Source organism: Acipenser ruthenus, chromosome 24, assembly GCF_902713425.1.
Source record: "Acipenser ruthenus chromosome 24, fAciRut3.2 maternal haplotype, whole genome shotgun sequence".
Classification (NCBI taxonomy): Eukaryota; Metazoa; Chordata; class Actinopteri; order Acipenseriformes; family Acipenseridae; genus Acipenser; species Acipenser ruthenus.
The window spans coordinates 80,678-102,619 of record NC_081212.1 but is presented as its reverse complement, the minus strand read 5'-3'; the positions used below and the strand labels follow the sequence as shown (position 1 = coordinate 102,619).

Below are 21,942 nucleotides of genomic sequence, written 5' to 3'. Positions count from 1 at the left end.
CCCCCTGTCGGCAGTATTATTCGTGTACATGAAATATCCACTCATGCCAAGAAAAAACGTTTTGATCAGAGTGTAAATATTATTTTATTAGCTAGATTACCATAAATACGTACGTGCTATAATTTATAATTACTGTAGAGCTTGATCACTACTTACACAGTGCTTTTAGCATGCTGCTTCGAGAGAGTTCTTGTATGAGAATAGATGCATAGATTTAAACAAACTGTGACTCACTCAGTCATAACAAATACACATGAATTACAAATGCAACAGCAACGCCGGGCGCAGAAAATCAACGAACTGAGCTGTCTGACAGCCGCTGCGTGATGACGTCACCGCGTCGACCAGCGCAGAGGAAAAAAAGAAAAAAAAAGAGAGAGGTTGACAAATCCGTGGAAAAAGTATTGGGCCAGTGGCAATGAAAAAAAGAGTGTAACGTTGATCAGGCGGTCATTCAGAGTGGTATCAGCACAGCCCCGCGCTGTTTGGTTTCGGTTTTTGCTAGGACGCTGTCTGTGAATGCTGAAGTAAACGAGTGTTTCATTTTGTAAGGATATTGAGAGCGAAGGTAGGTGGGGGCCTGGTGGATCGAGCGAAGGGAAACAACATGGCTGCGGTGGAGCTGGAGTGGATCCCGGAGACGCTGTATAATACTGCCATTTCAGCTGTGGTAGACAACTACAGCCGATCTCGCAGGGAGATTCGCTCTCTTCCGGAGAACATACAGTTTGATGTGTATTATAAGGTAAGGCCCGAGTATCTGTTTAGTGCCGCGGGTTTGTTCAAGCTCTGAGCCAGTGTGCAGTGACATGACATAATGGCTGACATTACACTGGGTACCCGGCCAGATGCCATAGCGGTATTAAAACGCGTTGCGTAGGGGAAAATCAAACAAATAACCAACAAGCAAACATAGTATTGAGCCAAATGCTTGGGAGTCAAAGTGACATGTCGTTTTCGTGCAGCCTCGTCATTTCCACTGCCATTGGTTTATCTCTATGACTTTCTTGTAAACATCCCATGCTGAGCGGATCATGTTACATTAACAATCCTGTGAACACAGGAGGCATGGTGATGCTGATGTGGTTCTGAAATGCCTTCTCAATGTCAGTATTAATCGGGTAGGTGTGTGGCTGCGTTGTTGCTGTCAGACGGCAGGGAACGCGGAGCACTCGGATGTTGATTGACATCTTTATTTGAAATACATTAAACGAGATGTAAAAAAGTGACTTTAAATGGATATCGTTCTCAGTTTGTTTAAATGGGTAGTTATTCTGTGTTATGATTGTCAAATCTGTGCTTGATCTCGACGTCACAGCATGTTAAACACTATGCCGGAGTAGTTTGTACCATTTGCACGTCACTGTAATTAAACAAAGGCGAGGTGTGTTGCTGATTTCTCGGACATGCCCAAGTCATCACTATAACATCTCTGTTTAAGAGAGTCACTGTTAATACTGTTAATACAGCGGGATGGTTTGCTGTCTGTTGTAAAGCCTGTTAAGGGGTGCAGGTTAAGAGTAGTACTGTACACCACAGCTGCTTCATTAGCTCACTGTTTGAATTAAACAATGTGACATTCATGTGGGTGAAATGTGTAGATCCTTGAACAGACTGCTGATGTGTGGGAGGTAACTTGATGGGATTGGGGACGGGCTCCGTTGGCTTTTATAGCAGAGTGGGCAGAACCTTTTAATGTCTTCACTGAAGGTTGACACCCCTACAGTACATTGTGTTGAGATCCTGATCAGCCAACAAACCCACTGCATTCATCAGTCTATGTACTGGTAAGCTCCAGAGATCAGGCATTGTCATCCAGCAGCACATCCTCTGTATGGAGCTTGGCTTTGGAATGTGTGTTTATTCAGCTGGACACCTTTTCCACTCGTCAGTATGAATAGCAAGCGCCATTAAAGCTGAGTAGCCACAAACAAACACATACTGCTGCTAAATATATGATTGTGCTGTGTGCTTTTAACATTGCATTTTGAAGCTTGGCGGTCACACGGCCAGTTAGTTCAAACTATATATATATATATATATTAGTCAGACATCTGGAACCTTTGGTATTGTCATTATGTAACTGTTTTAAATATGAATTCATGTATTTCTTTTTTGCTCTTTTTCAGCTTTACCAGCAAGGCAGGCTTTGCCAGCTGGGCGGTGAGTTCTGTGAACTTGAAGTCTTTGCGAAAGTGCTGCGTGCTTCTGACAAGAGGTATGTAAGATTTAAGGAAGTGTTCATCCCTGACATTGGGGCCTATAAGAGTCGCTTGATATGGAAATGTGTCCATAGTGTTCTAGGGGTGTTACACAGTGCCTCATGATGCACCTGGCAGATGATGTCATTGTCACATGATGTGCAAATAACTTGACCTGAAATGCCACACTGAGGAAGTCCAGCTTGGGATTTGACATTGTCATGAATCATCATACAGGCGCACAATAACACGCATGCACGCACACACTGGAGACTAACTCCCCTGTTCTATTTGCAGACACCTTCTCCATCACTGTTTCCAGGCATTAATGGATCATGGTGTGAAAGTGGCCTCTGTGCTGGCCAGCTCATTCAGCCGCCGCTGCTCCTACATTGCAGAGTCCGACCGACATGTCAAAGAAAAGGCCGTCCAGTTCGGCTTTGTTTTAGGTAAGTTCAGGGGTGACTGCGAGACCCCCAGGGTTCAAGTATCTACCTGCACAGCAGTGTTCAGGGTCTATCCACTAAGCTATTCAGCTTTGCAATCTGAACCAAATAGACAGAATGCTGGGGAGAGTCAGAGAAGCTTGTACCCTGTCCCATCCGTAACCTCACACAGTGGATTCCAAAGAGAACGAGCAGTAATAGACAGACTGTCGCAGTGAAGGAGTCGTGTCTCTTTCAGGAGGGTTCCTGTCTGATGCAGGCTGGTACGGAGATGCAGAAAAGGTGTTTCTGTCGTGTCTGCAGTTGTGTACACTACACGATGAGGTGCTGCACTGGTACCGAGCTGTAGAGTGCTGTGTAAGGTGAGTCCTTCATCATCTTGCTGCTTGAGCAGTAGCTTGTTTAGACTGCTAGCTGGAATATAGTTCTGCATATTCTTTAAGAACCCTTTAAAGAATGGGACCATTTCGGGTTCATGTTTGGTCTCTTGTTGCCCCCTCTAGGTTACTCCACGTACGCAATGGCAACTGCAAATACCATTTAGGAGAAGAGACCTTTAAGCTAGCGCAGTCCTACATGGACAAACTAGCCAAACACGGCCACCAGGCGAACAAGGCAGCACTCTACGGGGAGTTGTGTGCGCTGCTCTTTGCAAAAAGCCACTATGATGAGGTATGTCCTGTGCTCAAAAAAAAAAAAAAAAAAGGGATTATTATAATGGAGTTTATTTTTAATGAGAAGCTTCATGAGGTGCCCCGTTACCCTCCTAATAATCCCCTTTGTAATGACAGCAGCACCACATTCAATCCTCATACCGTGCCATGCTTCAATTCTGACCTCTGTATCAGTTCATGGAAAATAAAGAACTACATTTATTATTCCTTCCAGTTTTATTTCCTGCCATTGCTCTTCATTGCATTCCCACAGTCATCTAATACAATGCAGATGGATCTCTTCTTCTCAGAACACTGCTCAGTGGATTAGGCTGCTGTTATTAAGACGCACTCTGTTTTATTTTCTGTACATGCGACTTCTTATTAAGCTACTTAATGAATATGTTGTGAATGCAATTGATAATTTGATCTTTTTGAAATATTATTATTATTTGTTTTATTTCCAGGCTTATAAATGGTGTATAGCAGCAATGAAGGAGATCACAGTTGGGTTACCAGTGAAAGTGGTGGTTGATGTTTTAAGACAAGCTTCTAAGGTAACTTTCCAAATAACTCTTTGCTTTATTATACAATTAAGCACAGAAGAAAAAAGGAAGCTGCACACTCAAACAGACCCAAATGCCAGTCCATCCATCACTGTAGCAGGGTATTTGAAGAGCTTCTGAAGTGAGCGAACATCAATGAATTGAACAAACATGTTCCTATCTTCTGGTATCTTACATCAGGTCTGTAGTACAGTGCTGTGTTGATGATAGACCTGAAATCATCAACGAAATACTCACAGAATACAGGCAGTTCGCATGTGCCTTGGGGATTTCCATCGATTTAAAGAATATAAAAATGACTTGTTTGATTGAAAGAGACCAGTAGGTCTGTAGGACACTTTTTCAATTGGTTTATTTTCCTTCCTGTTTGTATTGTGCTTGTTCCTGCAGGCGTGTGTGGTGAAGCGTGAATTCAGGAAAGCAGAGCAATTGATAAAACATGCCGTCTATTTAGCACGGTAAGTTACCCCTGCAATTGCTTCATTGTAATTCACTGAACACTTGGCCTTATTTCTTTTCTAACTGAACCTGATGTGTTTTTCCAGGGAACACTTTGGGCACAAACACCCCAAGTACTCCGACACGCTTCTCGACTATGGGTTTTACTTGCTCAACGTAGATAACATCTGTCAGTCTGTTGCTATTTACCAGGTATGTTTGTTTCATTTACGCCCTTGAGAGGCGAGTGAGTGTGGAAGTCAGTGCTGCAGTTTACTGTGTTCAGATCTATAGAGCTGACGGTGTAACAGGGCTGCCATGCTGTGTTCATGGAAATGATTTCTCCATTGCAGACAGCGCTTGATATCCGGCAGTCAGTATTTGGAGGCAAGAACATCCATGTAGCCACTGCACATGAAGACCTGGCGTATTCTTCTTATGTGCACCAGTACAGCTCTGGGAAATTTGACAATGCACTGTAAGTCTTGCTCCTGTGTGATAGACCATTTATTGTTTTATAGTAACTCAATAAAGTCTACTTTGTGTGGAGTTACTTCAGTTTAAACTTAAAACTTGGTTCACTTTAGTAAACGAATGCAGAATTAAAGAGTGGTTTGTACTTTCAGATTTCATGCTGAACGTGCCATAGACATCATCACCCACATCCTCCCTGAAGACCATCTGCTGCTGGCTTCATCCAAACGGGTCAAAGGTACCGACTGTACATATGGCTGGAGAGCGGCCCTCCCTAAACCAGGACCTCTCTACTATTGCTAGAACAGGGCTAGAACTGTTTCAATGTGTCCAGTGCAGTAGATGCAGGCTCTTCATGTTTCTGGTGTTGAATTGTGCTGCACTTTCTATTCCCAGCACTCATCCTGGAGGAGATAGCAATCGATTGTCACAATAAGGAAACAGAGCAGAGGCTTCTTCAGGAAGCACACGATCTGCACCTCTCCTCACTGCAGCTCGCCAAAAAAGCTTTCGGGGAGTTCAATGTCCAGACAGCAAAGCACTACGGGAACCTTGGCAGACTGTATCAGTCCATGAGGAAGTTCAAGGTATCAGACGATGCTGTTTCTAAAGCGAGAAACCCAAAATACCTCATTTCTTAACACTCTGACATTATTATGTTCATGTATTTTATTTATTTTCTGAAGTCACTATACAGAATCAGAAAACTGCTTTACAAGCTGTTGTTACTTTGTTTTATGTGTAAATACGTACAAGATTAAAAACAAGCATGTCAGTATGCAGTATTAAAATGAACGTCTGTTTTGAATTGTGCTACTTTGCAAACAGGAAGCTGAAGAAATGCACATCAAAGCAATTCAAATCAAGGAGCAGCTGCTGGGTCAGGAGGACTATGAAGTGGCGCTGTCCGTGGGACACCTTGCCTCCTTGTATAACTACGACATGAATCAGTACGACGATGCAGAGAAGCTCTACCTGAGATCCATTGCAATCGGTCAGTGTGTTCTCTAATGTAGTCTTGGGGCTCAATGCAGCTAACTTCACATATGTACACACTCCTATTGCTGGATTTAAACACTGTATTTGTAACAAGTGTTTTGGATTCAAAGGCATTTCGTACTGCTTTAATTATAGATTTGTGCTGTTGCACAGGATGGCTTCAGTACACAGGATAAAATGAACTGTGATTTTTATCAATTTCTTAGATGTGGTTTAGAATTGCCTGTACTTTGTTAGTAAATCTGTATGTTGACTTGCAGGCAAGAAGCTGTTTGGAGAAGGATACAGTGGACTGGAGTATGATTACAGGGGCCTCATTAAACTCTACAACTCGGTTGGCAACTATGAAAAAGTTTTTGAGTACCACAACATTCTGTCCAGTTGGAACCGGCTGCGGGACAGGCAGTTTGCCGTGGCAGATGCCCTTGAAGATGTCAACACCAGCACGCAGTCCACAGAAGAGGTGGTCCAGTCATTCCTCTCGTCTCAGAATCGTGTAGAAGGACCAAGCTGCTGAAGAGCACAGCTTACTGAACCCACTAATCTCTCCCGAGCACAAAGGGGAGGCTTCATACTGTGAAATAACAATAACAACAACAAACCAAAACCCAGTGGTTTGGAAACACTGATCCTGACATGTGGGGCAGCATAGTGACTGAGCGGCTTCTGTCCTTAAACTTTAATAAACTGTCTCCATCAACACCAGCAGCAACGTAATGAAACGCAGCTGTCATTGCTGTGACTATTACTGAGGAGAGACGCAACGTCATCTCCAGAGGCAACCCGGATTATTTACCCCAATCCCAGCTACTTTTCCATCACATTACACTTCTGCTCTTCTCTCTTTTTATACCACTGTTCCAGACTCCTTGCATCGCTTCAAGGAGAAAACATCATCCAAAGCCCAGCACACCTTTCAGGTCCAGTCCCCTCTTTACAAACGTACATTTGTGTCCTTTCTACTTAACTGAAGTTTAGATGCTATGTAGACACTTATACCATGGGAATCGAGTGTGATAATATGATAGATGCATACAGTGCAGTACAGCAGCAAAACCTGGGTAAAACATTAGAGGTGAACAGACAAAAATGCAGCCTTCCTAAAAAGGTGGCTATGAGTTTGAATGGGCGCTTCTCCCTGTTGTAGGGGATTGGTGTGAAAGCCATGCTAGTTGCAGTGTAGTGAGTCTTATGCATGATGTTAGAAACGTACTGATGCTTGGCACCTGTGGACCAGGGTTCGAAACACCTACTACTGTATTAGAAAAAGAAAAAGAAAAATGATGATGGTAATAGTCAGCGTTGTCTCCGATCCATTACAAGCACTAAAATGAATTATGATGGGACCAGGAAAAAAAAATAAATCAATTAAACTAGACCCTATTCTATTACTATTGTACTCCAGTGAATTTCTTTGGACTAGTGGCTCGCTTATAAGAAGTATTTCAATGTTGGGTTCTTTGATTTAGGTGCATGGTAAATGACAACAAGGACAAACAAATCATGCAATAAGGTACTTGTGTTGTATAACCTGCAACAAAGGTTAGGCATTCCTGCATTGGTAGTGTAAAGCTAAGACACACGTTTTCTTTCTTTTAATGTATTTATTTAAAGACACCTCAGCTTCTGCCCAGGCTTTAGACGTGCAGCCCAGCAGTACGTTGTGGAGTTGGTCTGGTCTGTTACTTGCTGGACTTGTATTTTATGCTTATACTGTATCCAGAGAGGCTGCACATTCCAGGTTTAAATTGTTTGGGTTTCAGGTTCATCCATAACGTTCCACACTCGAGCTGGTATTCAGTTCTACTAAAACTAAACTTCAAGTTCTGAAGTTACAAAACCAATTTGACAAGCAGTCTTTGTCACGGACATTGAGTAAGATTTCTTGCTGAGACGCTGGTCTAATTTATAGCTTTGTGTTTAGTAGGACTGGGACCTCCGGTTGTCTTTTTAAAGAATGTGTCCCAGAGGAGTTCCAGACTATGGGAGAGCTAATGCGCTCGCAGTGGAACTGTTCCCTCGCTCTCCGAGCAGAAAGACTGGCTCTCAAGCCCTGGCCCACAGCAGTGCCAGGGCTGCATTACTGTTACAGGGACCTGCTTTTCTTTCTGTAAACTCAGTGCAGTACATTTTTATTATAGAACTTTCTTTTGCCCTGATGTCAATGATGTGGAAGCCCAGCCAAACTACAGCAAATTCCTACCCGTAACTTCCAGTTTGCTCAAAGAAAAATAATTTCAATTAAAAAGCATGTTTTATATTGCGTATGTCATCTACACCAATATAAAGGCTGCAAACTGTTTCTAGATATGGGAAGTGCCAATAAAATTATAATGCTCATCTGTTAAAAGATGGAATATTTACAGTGGATTTGGCACTAAACTGTGGCATACTTGACATTGCAAACCCCACATAAATTCAACAAGCAACAATGATGTGTTTGTGTCATTTATATATCCGGTTAGATTTCTTGAAATGTGCAAAAAGCCGGCCCAGTTCTCCATTTTACAGTGGTTGTTTGTTTCCCTTTTTGTTTTGTTTTTTTTCACTTGGGTACAAAATATGGCCAGTTTTGGATGCTTGCCTGATGGAATTGGATATGATTCTCGTCAACAAATGCATTTATAAACACAAAAATGAATATTGTTTTCTTTTTTGGAGGGAGGGAGGGAGGGAGGGAGGGAGGATTGCAGGAAAATATATTCTCTCAGGCTTATGAGGCTGAAATAAAGTTAGTTTTTAAAAATATGATCAGGGTTCAAGAGCGAGGCTGCTACTTAGCTATGTGTGCTGTGAGCAGCATTCAGACACGATGGGGCAGTCTGTTCATCACTCAGAAACACTAAGGAGCTAATGCTTCAGTGCCAAACATGTAATGCAGCTCTTAATTCACAACCCAGAAATCTGAAGGAAATGACCCTGGATGTACAGGTGGAGAAAAAGCTTAATAAATTGGACATTAAATCCTGAAACTTTCAATAATACACAATTTAGAATACAGAAACTGCTGAATGATCAGCTGTGTGACTGGGCCAAATCAGTTGTCATTTTAGAGATTAACATTGTCAGTCCTGCTATTTCTACTCGCATTATAAAAATAAATGTGTTATTTATCTGGGGGTGGAAATCTGCTTGTGCCTCTAAATATGTGGGCAATAAAGGTGCCAGGTGTGTACTCCCATATCAGTATATAAGACAGCAATTTTTTTTTTAATTAGGCACCCTTTAAGTTAAATCATAGAATATGCTTTTAAATCTGGCACCCCTGGACTCGTGAATCTATTGATGCAGTGGTGAGAGGGGGCTTTGCCAGTTTCCTTGTGTAGAGATCTAGTGATCACATCTGTGCACGTTGCAGCTAGTGTTTCTGTTCATGTCTGTGACCAGGAGGACAGCAAGATAAGCAATGTGTTGGGCTTGCTGCACGTTACAGTAATGGTATACTGTAACTGGCTTGGGTATCAAGAGTAGGAGTGGCCTTAGTGAGTTCACTGAAGTGCACATGTTTTCCCCATTCTTATTTAAGAAAAACAAAAGCAGGTTTGTGGTGCACAAAATGTGTCATTATTGTACATCCCTTACAAAGGGAGTAATGTTGCCATGATTCAAAGTGAGACATGAATTCATGTATTGATTATATTACATTATGATATGAATGGAGAAGACTATGCTTGGAGATTTTCATTTGAACTCATATTAACGCTGTACTATTTTTGTACTTTCATAACCCTTTTATTGCTGGGGATTTCACCCTTTAAAGCTTCAAATGGAAGGTTTTTAAACTGTAATAACAATCAGATCTACTACAATATGTAATCTGAGATCCCCATCAGCAGTGCCACAGTGAATTTGTATACAGATACTTGTACTAGGTTCTAACCATGATTAGTTTCATTGCTTGTGTAAAGAGATAACACAGTAGAATAATAATTCCATTCAGTCTGCAGTGCCCAATATTATGTAACCATCAAACCTTATTAAACATTTGTAACCAACATTGTGAAATACTATTAAAAAAAAAAAAAGCATTATTGATCTGCTAAATAGTGTTCATGAAGAATGTTGTAGCCTTTGTTTGTTTGTTTGTTTTTTTAAACAGATAACTGTTTTAAAAAAAAAACAGACAACACAGTACATTTCTGTTTCAAACCCTGAAGAACATGCACATGCACACGCAAACACACACTCTGTGCTTATTCTGCTGCCATTACAATGTTGCTTGAAATGTAAATATCTGTCTTTAGAATGACAAGAATGGTTTGAAGTTAAAGGATTGCAAATGAGGGCAGTCAAACATTATTCATCTTATATTTCACAAAATATTTTATTGAACTTTCAGCTCTTGTTGCTGCACTTGGAGATTTCATTTCTCATTACTCTAAAAGCAAAATATCACAAAACAAACTTTTGTTAGAAACAGCTTCTAGACAAGTCTGCTTAGCTGTGTTCCATCTCTTTCATTGTAGCCTGATCTCCTGAAATCTATATTTAAAACGGAACAGCACTCCTTTTGAAATACACACAAGAGTGTCTGGGACACAGAGGAGCTTCAGTCTTTTTCCTTTGTCTTCTGGTCAGTTCTTGTGAGAAACTTAATGTGCATCCCGAGACACCACACCTGCAACAGTGAAGCACATTAAATAAGAAATTGGGATCAACCACAGCGGCCTGTAACAAATGAGTGGCTTTTGTGACGAGTTAGCTTCAAGTCATCTTATAAAAGCGAGGTAAACGCTGCTGACTCACCATCAGCCCAGTCGCAGCGGATGTGTTTAAACACGGCACATTTCTGAATGATTTCATTTAGTCGTTCCCCACTTACATCAAACAACATCAACGCTGTGTGTTTTCCTGAACTGCTTGGCTAACAGAAAGATCTTTGTAAGACAAATGGATTATCAATGAGTTTAAACCTGTGCATTATTAACCACTACCCTAGATGGGTAGAGCTGCTGAACTGCAGACTCGCAATATGCTAGGATTATGTATTATCTGGCTTAAAACAACTAGTGTAAAAATAAAGAAGGAAATCCAATTTTAGACAACCTTTCAGCTTACCTCCACAGCAAAGCACAGGAGCCTGCCTGCAGTGAGGATGGCTATTCCACAGCACTGCAGTGTAAATGGGACAAAGAGAACCTCTGTCAGGACTCCTTTCTGATACCCGTATAGCCAGACAGGCAGGACGTGCAGCCCGGATATACAAAGCACACCCAGCGGGCTCTTAAAACCTGTTTATAGGGAAACACAAACACAACTGTAGAGTACACAGAGGTGAGCTGCTTTTAATGCACAGTATGTTCCACAAACAGATGGCTTTTTGTATTTCAGCTGACCCTCTGATCAACTGAAATTACTGTCCAGCTGCTTTAAACTCTCACCGTTTGCTGTGACTCTCTGGATCCACCAGGGGCTGCATCCGAAGCGGCTCTTCCACTCAGCACCCATGCAGCTGTGTGTGCAGACGAACACACACCATTCTAACGCAGAAACAAAATATCCCCACTGCGGACAATAAAGAAAGATCACATATATATATAGACACACGCACACGTCACAGGAACTGTATATTGACACTTTTACACAGTCACCCCCTCTTTGGTAATATCAGAAGTCTTAAAGGCTTTGTAGAACAGGCTTGGACACACTTGCTCAACACATCTTGTTTGTACAGATCTGTGGAAGGATCCTTCTAATTCTGCTCAGCTTCACTCGCACCTCAAACAAGGCGCTCCACAGCATCCCTCGCCCCAGGTTATCAATCACGACATCCAGCCAGGCTCCAAACTCCGAAATCTGATTGAGGCGCCGGGCTGCGTACCCATCCAAGCCTTCCAACAAAACACACTGAAATCATTCTGCAGCCCCTTGTATTATATGCACACTGAATTCATTCTGCAGCCCCTTGTACTATCTGCACACTGAAATCATTCTGCAGCCCCTTGTATTATCTGCACACTGAAATCATTCTGCAGCCCCTTGTACTATCTGCACACTGAAATCATTCTGCAGCCCCTTGTATTATCTGCACACTGAAATCATTCTGCAGCCCCTTGTACTATCTGCACACTGAAATCATTCTGCAGCCCCTTGTATTATCTGCACACTGAAATCATTCTGCAGCCCCTTGTATTATCTGCACACTGAAATCATTCTGCAGCCCCTTGTATTATCTGCACACTGAAATCATTCTGCAGCCCCTTGTATTATCTGCACACTGAAATCATTCTGCAGCCCCTTGTATTATCTGCACACTGAAATCATTCTGCAGCCCCTTGTATTATCTGCACACTGAAATCATTCTGCAGCCCCTTGTACTATCTGCACACTGAAATCATTCTGCAGCCCCTTGTATTATCTGCACACTGAAATCATTCTGCAGCCCCTTGTATTATCTGCACACTGAAATCATTCTGCAGCCCCTTGTATTATCTGCACACTGAAATCATTCTGCAGCCCCTTGTATTATCTGCACACTGAAATCATTCTGCAGCCCCTTGTATTATCTGCACACTGAAATCATTCTGCAGCCCCTTGTATTATCTGCACACTGAAATCATTCTGCAGCCCCTTGTATTATCTGCACACTGAAATCATTCTGCAGCCCCCTTGTATTATCTGCACACTGAAATCATTCTGCAGCCCCTTGTATTATCTGCACGTGGTGTTTTTAAGTCAATGTGACAAATGCAACGACATTCTGTGTAATATCTACCCTTTATAGAATAGTTTTAGTTTTAAATACAGTATATTTACCATCAAGTATAATGGAAATGACGTAACAGGGAACGAAAATCGGAGGGCAGTTGAAACACCACCAGCCAATCAGCAGCAGCAGTATCCGGATGTACCCTGTGTGCAGAATAAAATGCTTATTAATAAAGCATATCAATAGACATGGCAAAGCAGGGTAAACTATGGTAAATGCAGAGTACAATCATGGGCAAAGCACAGCAAAACTGTAAAAATACCATGGTAACCTTTTAAAAGGGTATACTGTAAACTACCGGAAGTGTGCGATACATGCTGCGTATTTGTGTATTGTATATTATTATTAGTCAGTTCATTACTTTAAGACAGCTGACTGATAATTCACATCGTACTGTATCTAAATCATTTACAAAATGTAAAATAATTATTTGAAGCTACAACATTAGTTGTACACACTACACACTAGTATTATTGTATAGATTCTCAAACAATTATTATTTGTGGATTCAATGTATGCTACCCTATAGTGCTACAACATTTTAAACATATTAAACCATCTTTTTTAATGTCAACAGGTATGATTCGCTTACCAATGATATTGGGGACATACAGAAACACTTCAGATGCCATTTCAATCGCAGACTCTCCAGATCAGCGCACCTTGTCTCAGAAACACGTCATCTTCCTCTTAAGCAGATTAACTAGTTCAAATTCTATTAGTACAGTTCTGTACAGCCTGTGTGTGATCGCGCCGTCTCCAAACAAAACAACCCAATATTATTTCTCACTTCAAAGCACGCTATCTTGATATTCAGGTAATAAATATTGACACTATTTTTCTCTCGATATATTCTTCTCAGACTGAAAAAACAGTACCCTTGCTGCTAGTAAGTGCAGTGCAGACTTCAGGACGAAGCGTGTTTGCATAATGCTTACAGCAGGTTTCATAATAATATGAGGAAGCTGAACCACCTCTTGAGTAATATAATAATAATAATAATAATATACAGCCGCCGCGCCTCCGGTGAGACTTCGCTGAGGGACCGATACTTTCCATCCTCCTCCGGCGCCAATCTCTTTGATGATGATTCTGCAGGTCCGTCACTTCCACAACAAAACAAGGTCACTTCCTACCGATCGCAACCATTATCATTCTATATTAGTAGCTAACGAAACCAGCTCAGCTATACTTTATACTTTAGTGCCGTACGTAGCATCTAAATGTAGGTGTTTTTTTTGATCGTCTTAAAATGCACATTGTACTAGTAATAGACTGTAGACTGTCTGCTACTGTGAAATCTCCATTCTAACAATATTATTTTAGAGAGGTTGGTGGGAGTCGCGCAATAAGATGCAATCACCCGACATAATGACATGGAGGTGTGAACTAGGATCCGAGTCCGTGTCTAGAGTCTGCCGGCGAGTCAGCTGCCTCTAACCCATAAATACACGTTTCCCTCGCCTTGACAGCTTGGCTGATTACGTTAACGACCACAGGAGGGCGCCCTGGTGCCTCTGTACCAAGCACGCAAGATGCTACTTACTTTAACATTATACATTTGTTTAGCATTACCTAAAAGAGTGAATAGAAACTCTCTATTTATAACCAAAATACAAGTTGCACATGTGTAATATGTCATCATGGGATAAAGTGTTTATCCCATAACATTCTGGAGTTTTGGCATCTTGGGTAAAGTTACATTCAGGCAGTGAGAGTTATGTGGAAGCAATCTGAGATAAGAATGAGTGAGGGTGGGTTTCACGCACGCACGCACGCACGTACACACACACACACCAGTGCAGCCGTGCATGACAATATACCACCAACTATTTCATAAGAAAAGCAGGCTGAGCCTGTTCTGCGACAGACCTCTCCATTGTTCTTTCGAACTTTGCTGTTGACCTTACTTACTAGTACTGGCCTTACTAATTACGTGGCTAACCTTGATATTAAAAATGAATGGAATGTATTACAGATCACAGTGTGGAGTGGTAAGTCTGAGTCTTAATCCCACAGATGATGGCAGCTACCTCTTTAGGGCAACAGAAATATCATCTTTAAATCCTTAATATCCACATCAGCATCCCCACTCAGCTCATCTTACAGATAAACTTGTGTTGTGCATGATGTTGTGTTGTGTTTTTTTTTTTTTTTTTTTTTTTACTCTGGGTACATGTCATGTGAATGTCAGACAAATTAAAAAGCTCTAGATCTAGGAACAAAAGGACCAAACGAGCTGTTCAACACACCAAAGCTGCCTAAGCCAATAGTACAAACAAATCAACCACAAATAAATGGAAGACACAGTGCTGATTAACTAGTGTTTCGAGGTTTTTATATGTTTTATATTTAGAGGCCTGGTTTTGATGGATAATTAATACGAGTGGGGCGGTCTTAACTTAGCCTCAATTGGCCATTAGTCTGCACCCCAAAACACCACACAGTTCACAGACACCCACCACCATTTCCCCTCCCCTTTGATGAGCATAAATTCACAAGCACAAAAAAATAAATAAATAAATAAATAAAAAAAACTAGGCTTGACTATTTAAACAAAAAAAAGTTTATTCTTTCTTTTTCAGCTAGACTGCACACAGGGATATGCGACTGTTTTTATTAGAAATAAGGACAGAATTTGCACAACCAAAAACGCAGCACTGTGCCTGCAGCGGGACTTTCTACATGCTTCTACATTTCACAAAGACGAGACTCTGCCAGGACTTCCTTGTGTGGGGGAGTCGCTGACTGCCTGCAGTGGAGACTTGTACATTAATGAAGCCGAGCTGGGATGAGGCTCTTTTCCGCAGAGCATCCTGGGGATTTTCAAGTTCTTTAGGTCGTGTGGATCTGGAAATGGCCAGGATTTCTGTGCTGGTCTAACTGCACTGGAGGAGTAAGGACTATCCTGCTGACTCTCATCTGACTGTGTGGGGTCTTCTTTCTTACTAGAGGACCTCAAATACCATATTAAAATAATGAAGCTGCGAAATAAGTGCTCAAGTGTCACATGCATGTCACTGTCAAGGGGGACGAGGTTAGTGAGTGCGTTCCCCTCAATATGGTCATGTTTAGGGTTTTCTGTAAGCTTTGGACCAGGTTATAGAATACAGGACCAAAAGAAGGCAGAGTGCCTGCATAAAAACACGTGCCTCATGGTGACATTTTTAAGCAATTTTCATTACCTGCCTGGAAGGCTCCCGTCAGTGTGCCTGTCAGTCAAGTGCTGGTCCTCTACTGCTGACTGGCCCCTGCCAAGGTCTGAACTGCTCGAGTCCACAGGCAGGCCCCATGCATTGTACAACTGCTTACATTCAAGAGACTGGACCTGGGCAGGGCCTGGGAACCCTGTTCCCCAGTATGTCTTCTAAAGGAAAAGCAACAATACAAACCAGCCAAGCTGGCATGAATGCAGAAGACATTAATAACCACATATTGTTAAGCAATTGTTCACCACGTGATTAGTCCACTAACGAGTTGCCTGTAGTTTGCCTGGTGTTCCAAGGTCTTGAGATTACTGTACTAACACTGAAGAAGAACACAGCCTCCCTTATGATGCTTATGGTAGCCTTTGTATCCTGTGATGTTTACATCATAAAGAAGCCACATACCTGTATGCTGGGTCACACCTCTGTGATCATTCAAGTGCAGATGCTTGAGTTGTAATTTTGCATTGATTCATACACTGCCAGTAATCCTGCAAACATTGGTATAAAATAGTAAGAAAAAACCCACAAGCCCTTACATATGCTTACCATAAATTTGTCCTCTTGATTAACCTGTGAATACTTATACAGTCTGCGCAGAGTTCTAGCATTGTGTTCTGAAAAGATGGATGCAAATTTCCATAAATACCTAAAATTCAAAAATAAAATAAAATAAGATTTTGAAGAGCAACAGTAACGTCAGGACGCGTATTTATTTGCCCAAGAAGGTCGTTGTTTACACTGCAGAAGGCACTGGCCGAAAGGTTTGTCTACTTGTACAGGGTACTCAATTCTATTTACCTGAAATCTGACACAAGGACTATTGTGAACATCCTCTATGGCTGGTGCCTAGCAGCACAGCATGTTGTGTGTCATAGTGTTCAGGGAGTATAGTAGGTAGTAGGTACTGGACCTTTTCCAGTATCTGGCCTCCTGTGCTGTGGTGTACTCTGCCAGGCAGGTGCTGACGTGCTCCCCGATCGTGAGCACCTGTGTTCTGGTAGAGCGGACCTGCTGCTCCAAGGGAAGATCTTTCAGCAGCTCCAGCTGTTTCAGGGCTTTCTTAACTGGCCTCATGCTCTCCTTACACTACAGGGACACAGAGCAAGACTTTAATCAGAAATAACCAGAGGCTCTTTGTAAAATACATTAGTGCTGCTCACACAAGGGAGGGGTGGGGAGAGCATTGCTTTTCTACAGTCAGGCACAATGCAATGAATATGTTGTAATTGCTTTATTATAAGATTATGGATGCAAACTATGTACTGCCCTCTGTTGCCTAGTTTATTTTTTCTAATGCACCTTCTTTTGCTTCAAACCCACAAGGTGTACACTTACAATACTGAATGTTATTAGATTGAGACCACCGGCTGTAGTAACTGCAGGCCTCTTCAGTGAAGTCTTTCCTAAATCATCCCTCAATGGACTCGATTCCTTATTAACCTAGAAAACAACATGAAAGCAATGCAATTGTTTAGTGGTAGTATGCAATCTAGCACGTCCATATTTACAGATAGTCCAACGTGAATTTCACAAGTACTGTACTTAACTGTACTGTACATAACAATATGTTGTGTCTGGTTAAAATAAGAAACACAATTGTATTTACACATAGTATACTGCTGTGATTGTTTGAAAGAGTAAAGCTTTGTATTATCGCTGCAGGTACCTTTCTAGTGACGATTTCGACGCTGCCTTTCCTCTTTCTTACTGCAGCCCGTTTCGAGTCGAAATCTACAGTAACTAAACACGTTTCACGGGGCATCTTAACAAGAAAATAAGGGACAGAAAATAAACATGTACAATTGTAAATCGTGATTCCAGGCTCCAATTTCCAAACAAACTTGGCTTTTGAAGATTATTTTTAAACTCAGATTCTTAAACAAAAACATGTTTGTATTGTATGACATCACTGTAGAACGTTATGCTTTACATGTTTAAGCTCGGTAATGGGGGTATTTTTTTCAATATCTCTGCTGTCGTTTTTTATTTTATCTTAATCACGAATTCAAAAACGAGCAGTAAAACTACAGAGAAAATAAACCAACAATATATACACTCTTGACTAATGACGACACTCGCCAAATATTTATAACACAGTAAGTATTTTTCACTGCCTACCTGAAAACCTGAATGCTGGTGTGGCGACTTTTTACTGTTATTTGTCATGTTCTGACCAATACTAGTAACACAGTTTAGCAGCACAGAGTCAGAAAAATAAATATTATGAAATGTGTCTTTAAAATATAGAAAATATACCAGTACAGATTATTAGCATCAGTGTAAAACTGGGCATAGCGCAGCGTTCACCTGCCTACCACTGATAGGTGTACATTTCTAACAGTGAATGACATTTTAATGTTCACAATTCATGGTCAGCTGGTAATAAATCGAGTTACACGCTATCTCCTGTTCCCAGCCGCTTCGACCCGGCGCGTCCCAGAAGAGGCGCATGCGCTCTCTATGCCAGGTCTTTCGAGTTTCCGCCCTCATCAGGTGACTAGTGACTGGTTTGGTCATGTGACCAAGTATGGAGGCGTCGGCAAGAGGTAGCGTCGTTCGGTGAAAACACAGAGACCACAGAGATTGGAAACCAATACATATAAACAGAATTAACCAAGCGACACTGACATTATACGCAAATTATCTATTATAATAGTGAAATGAGGGGAATATGGGGGCCAAGGAGTCACGGATAGGATTCCTCTCGTACGACGAGGCCGCCAAGAGAGGTGAGTATATGAGTCTCTTGACTGTGTAGGGAGTGGACTGGGGAGAAGGTGGGACATGAATGCCCTGCTGTCAGTGTCAACGCATAGAAACTAAACAACCTACAAGCTCTTTGCAACACGGCTAGGGAGTTTTACAGGTTCATTAGGCACAGCAGAAACCGAGCCAGGAAGTAGCCTTTTTTTTATTGATTTCACCGTCTATGTCTGTGTAATTTGCTAAACTAATGTTGCACATAACACAACTGCACACAGGAAATACAAAGTAATGAAAATGTATTATTATTAATATTATTTTAACCTGGTAAAGTAAACACAGCAGACAGCGCTCGTCGAACGTTGTAATGTTAATCCGTAGGGATCAGACACGATTCATAGGCATTAAGGTTCAAAATATGCTGATCAGTGAAATAGTCAACAGATAAGTGTCGGGAACATATTATCAGGAACGCTGGAAAACATTGGGGGGGATGGCCCCGGAACAGATTTAATTTAACAGTATGCAATTGGCTGCTATTCTTTTCCAGGTACCGTTTGGTTAATTGCTTCACTGTAAATGTGGATTGTGTAAGCAGTAATTACGGCTGTCAGTTGTGTCAAAGCAAACGAAGCAGTACATTACACGAGGTTTGAAATGTGTTGACATATACGTTGGGCATTAAAGGCTTTGTGCAATACTTTCTACTGCAGTTAATACCATCGACAGGTAAATGGACATTGTAACAGTGACAGTACCGGTTGTGAATTTTGTGGATACAAGTACAACACGGATTTTAACTGGATGTGGTCATCTTTAGATGTACTGTTCAAATACCTTTGCAGCCCGTCTCTTAGTGGTCAGCTCAAAGATAGGGAGGATAAGGAGACTGACCTACCTTAAAGATCCAGTCCAAGTACCTCTCAGGTCAGGTACAGAGGAAGCACACTGGTAGGCTGTTCTGGGAGCCTCGCCACACCTCTTGCATACCTGTCAGATAAATAAGTAGAGGACTTCAGTCTCTTGTGATGTCAGTCTGGCACAGTTTGTGAGAGTTTATTGATCAATAATTAAACTCACGGTTGACTACTTTATGAATATCTGTTATCATGAGTAGTGTCTTCATCTGTGAAACACTTGCCTGCTTGCCTTGGTTCTTTGTAGGTTTTACATTAGGGTTTCTGAGTGTGTGAAGGTATGGATGAATTGATATCATCTGACTAAATAGTGTTGCAAATGTGCCATGCCCAAACAGCATGAAAGCACAATATTTAAATGTACAAAGTGCTGTCGAGGAGTTGTTGTTTTAATGGGTTTTGTGTGTTTTCTGTGTGTTTGTTTTAATTTGTCATTGAATAACACTGTGGCAAAGGAAAGTGATTTGTTACAGAGATTTTGTTCTCAGAATTTCTGTGACGCTTTAAAAACAGAAACATTTACATTAAACAAACAACAAGGCTTGTGTGTGTGTGTGTGTGTGTGTGTGTGTGTGTGTGTGTGTGTGTGTTTTACGCTGCTTTGCTTGAAGAGCAGGTTACCAGCAGACACTTACTGTAAGGCTGTGTTATTGGAAGTTATCTTAGGTATCAGTTATTTGTCCCTAAAAAAAAAAAAAAAAAAATCCAGAGTTGACATTAAGTATGTAATTTCAAATCTTTAAATTAGTGCCATTGTTCTTGTCAGCCAGTGTCAAAGCCAAGCCAAGTTAACCTGAATAAATGCAATTTGCATGTTGGTGTCTGCAAATACAGAAGCATTGCATCACAGCAAAACAATACACACAGTGTCTAAAACTGTGAGGCCTTTGTTTTATTGGATTAACAGTTAGATTGGTTGTTGCTGTGTTGCTTTATTTTTAAAGCAAACCACAGATCAAATGTTCCAATTGTAAAAATGATTGCTGTCAAGGGCTCTTCCTTTAAAGCTAAAGAAATCGTATTTATCCCTGAAATTTAAAACAAAGACATTTAAAAAATGTTGCCCTTAAACATACATTTATTTGGTTGTTTCGCCCATCAGATTTATTAAATTGTAATATATATAAAAAGAGAATGCAGGTGATTATCTTGTGTTATTTGATTTTGTTTTCTAGACACCAGAGCCAGGAGCACACTGTTAGTAAAGGGGGAGCGTTGGTAGGGATATTGGTAGATAATCACAGGGTCTGATGGTGGGTGTGGAGCTGTTGGATTATGTGCCCTGTCACATCAGTACAGATTACTACACAGCTTTAGACCAGGTGATTGGGGAGGGGAGGGAGTTGCTCTTCAGGACTTGACATTCTGGTCTTGTTCACCTCAGCAGCTTTTAGAAATGTTTCTTGACCTGCGTGTTACTTATCTGTTTCTAATAGCCAGCATCTCAGGGCTAGTAATTATGCACTGCCGGCGGGGGGTATATTTTAAGCCTGCAATTGTTTTGAGCCTTTCCAGATTTTCCTGTCCTGCCTTAATACAGTAGTAAGTAGTTTGTATACACATGGATTGGCTAGATAAGCTCAGGTCTGTATATTTAAATATGCACTAAAAGAAATCTGCACTAAAATCTCTTATCTCAAACCTAAATGATTCACAGAATAGCTGGTCTACATTCCCATCAATGAGTTATAAAGAGTATTGCTAGAGGCAGGGTTAGGTATAATTTCATTTTTAGTTTTTCAAACCAACAGGTGAGACTTCATTATTGAACTTCCATTTGTATTGGAATCCATTGCCCCTGGTGCAAGCGGAAATTTAAGGAGGAAAATAAATGTAGGTCATGCTGAGAATTGCACTATTCAAGATGCTCCTCTGAGGGTTTGATTTGGCTGGTTCCTTCTGCAGCTTTTGTACTGACGCAGCACACCACCTTCTCCAGGGTGACACTTAGGGTTCCTTTTGTCTTGCAGTTACTGATGTAGAACTCAAACGGCTGAAAGATGCCTTCAAGAGAACCAGTGGGCTGTCCTGCTACATGAACCAGCAAGGCTTCATCAGAGAAGTGCTGGGAGATGTGGTTCCACCCAAGGTTGCAGAGGTAATTTTAATATATATATATATTTTTAAATGTTTAAATGTGGTAATGCACAATTACTGTAATTCAAGAAGAAAAACGTGTTGTGTAAATTGCTACAGTATTTGATGTGGCAATTATAAACCTGTTTTTTGTTTGCATTCTCTTACATTAGGCCCGTGTCCATGGTAGCTGATGAGTTGAGACATTGACTGTCAGACAGACATCTGCACGTCACACATCATTCACTCTTAACAGTCCTGCCTGTCAGATACACTAGTTTTAATGTGAATGGATTTTTAATAGTGTGTAATCTGTGGTTTACAGGGCTCAGGTTTTAGCCTATTGAGCTTTCTTGTTTTGATGTACTGCCTGTAGTAAGTCAGTTCATTTTTAAATGTTTTCTCCAGGCCTGTGCATTTCATATTCATTTCAGGGCTGAGCACATTACTTAAACCACTTCATTAAAATCTAGACTGATCTGCATTGGTGAAAGCAAAGTCTCTTATTGAATTTATTAATAATCACATTCAACAATCAAACATTTCATTGA

The 21,942-nt window shown here is 41.1% G+C and overlaps 3 protein-coding genes across 9 annotated transcripts in view; 2 read left to right on the top strand and 1 right to left on the bottom strand.

Annotated features, from left to right (window-relative positions):
- Positions 1-329: 329 nt before the first annotated feature.
- LOC131700479 (amyloid protein-binding protein 2) lies at positions 330-7,901 on the top strand. The gene is made up of 13 exons (XM_058997815.1): positions 330-745; positions 2,130-2,218; positions 2,499-2,650; positions 2,886-3,009; positions 3,151-3,319; positions 3,768-3,857; positions 4,257-4,324; positions 4,412-4,517; positions 4,658-4,782; positions 4,931-5,016; positions 5,175-5,365; positions 5,607-5,772; positions 6,038-7,901. Exons 1-13 carry the CDS (start codon positions 608-610, stop codon positions 6,292-6,294), a joined length of 1,761 nt encoding a protein of 586 aa, XP_058853798.1. The 5' UTR covers positions 330-607; the 3' UTR covers positions 6,295-7,901.
- A 2,172-nt stretch (positions 7,902-10,073) lies between these two features.
- Positions 10,074-18,205, bottom strand: LOC117964214 (CDP-diacylglycerol--glycerol-3-phosphate 3-phosphatidyltransferase-like). Of its 5 annotated transcripts, XR_009308370.1 has the most exons (11): positions 17,814-18,196; positions 17,362-17,457; positions 17,031-17,135; positions 16,606-16,781; positions 16,242-16,341; positions 15,672-15,853; positions 12,534-12,629; positions 11,496-11,608; positions 11,159-11,282; positions 10,836-11,008; positions 10,074-10,395 (listed from the first exon to the last, which is right to left on the bottom strand). XR_009308370.1 is itself a non-coding variant. In XM_058997817.1 (6 exons), the coding sequence occupies exons 1-6, from the start codon at positions 13,116-13,118 to the stop codon at positions 10,327-10,329; spliced, it is 615 nt and encodes a 204-aa protein (XP_058853800.1). In that variant the 5' UTR covers positions 13,119-13,940; the 3' UTR covers positions 10,074-10,326. The 5 variants fall into 5 exon arrangements, 1 of the variants encoding a protein (XP_058853800.1); XR_009308371.1 differs by lacking the exon at positions 11,496-11,608 and having other exon boundaries at positions 17,814-18,205; XR_009308372.1 differs by having other exon boundaries at positions 15,672-16,341; positions 16,494-16,781; positions 17,814-18,117.
- A 2-nt stretch (positions 18,206-18,207) lies between these two features.
- Positions 18,208-21,942, top strand: part of LOC117964318 (ubiquitin carboxyl-terminal hydrolase 32-like) — a 33,495-nt gene continuing 29,760 nt past the window's right edge. For all 3 annotated transcript variants that reach the window (XM_058997804.1, XM_058997803.1, XM_058997802.1), the window contains exons 1-2: positions 18,208-18,424; positions 21,286-21,413. In XM_058997804.1, the coding sequence (XP_058853787.1) occupies positions 18,367-18,424; positions 21,286-21,413 (186 nt within the window). In that variant the 5' untranslated portion in view covers positions 18,208-18,366. The remainder of the gene's footprint in view (positions 18,425-21,285; positions 21,414-21,942) is intronic.

Bases quoted from the DNA above. Each gene is read 5' to 3' on its own strand.
- LOC117964214 (XM_058997817.1), bottom strand. From the start codon at position 13,118: ATGGCATCTGAAGTGTTTCTGTATGTCCCCAATATCATTG. The intron at 11,609-12,533 runs GTAAATATACTG...TTTTGTTGGAAG, and splicing joins CATTTCCATTATACTTGATG to GCTTGGATGGGTACGCAGCC. The intron at 11,283-11,495 runs GTGCGAGTGAAG...TATTGTCCGCAG, and splicing joins TGTGGAGCGCCTTGTTTGAG to TGGGGATATTTTGTTTCTGC.
- LOC131700479 (XM_058997815.1), top strand. From the start codon at position 608: ATGGCTGCGGTGGAGCTGGAGTGGATCCCGGAGACGCTGTATAATACT. The intron at 3,010-3,150 runs GTGAGTCCTTCA...TGCCCCCTCTAG, and splicing joins GCTGTAGAGTGCTGTGTAAG to GTTACTCCACGTACGCAATG. The intron at 5,366-5,606 runs GTATCAGACGAT...CTTTGCAAACAG, and splicing joins AGTCCATGAGGAAGTTCAAG to GAAGCTGAAGAAATGCACAT.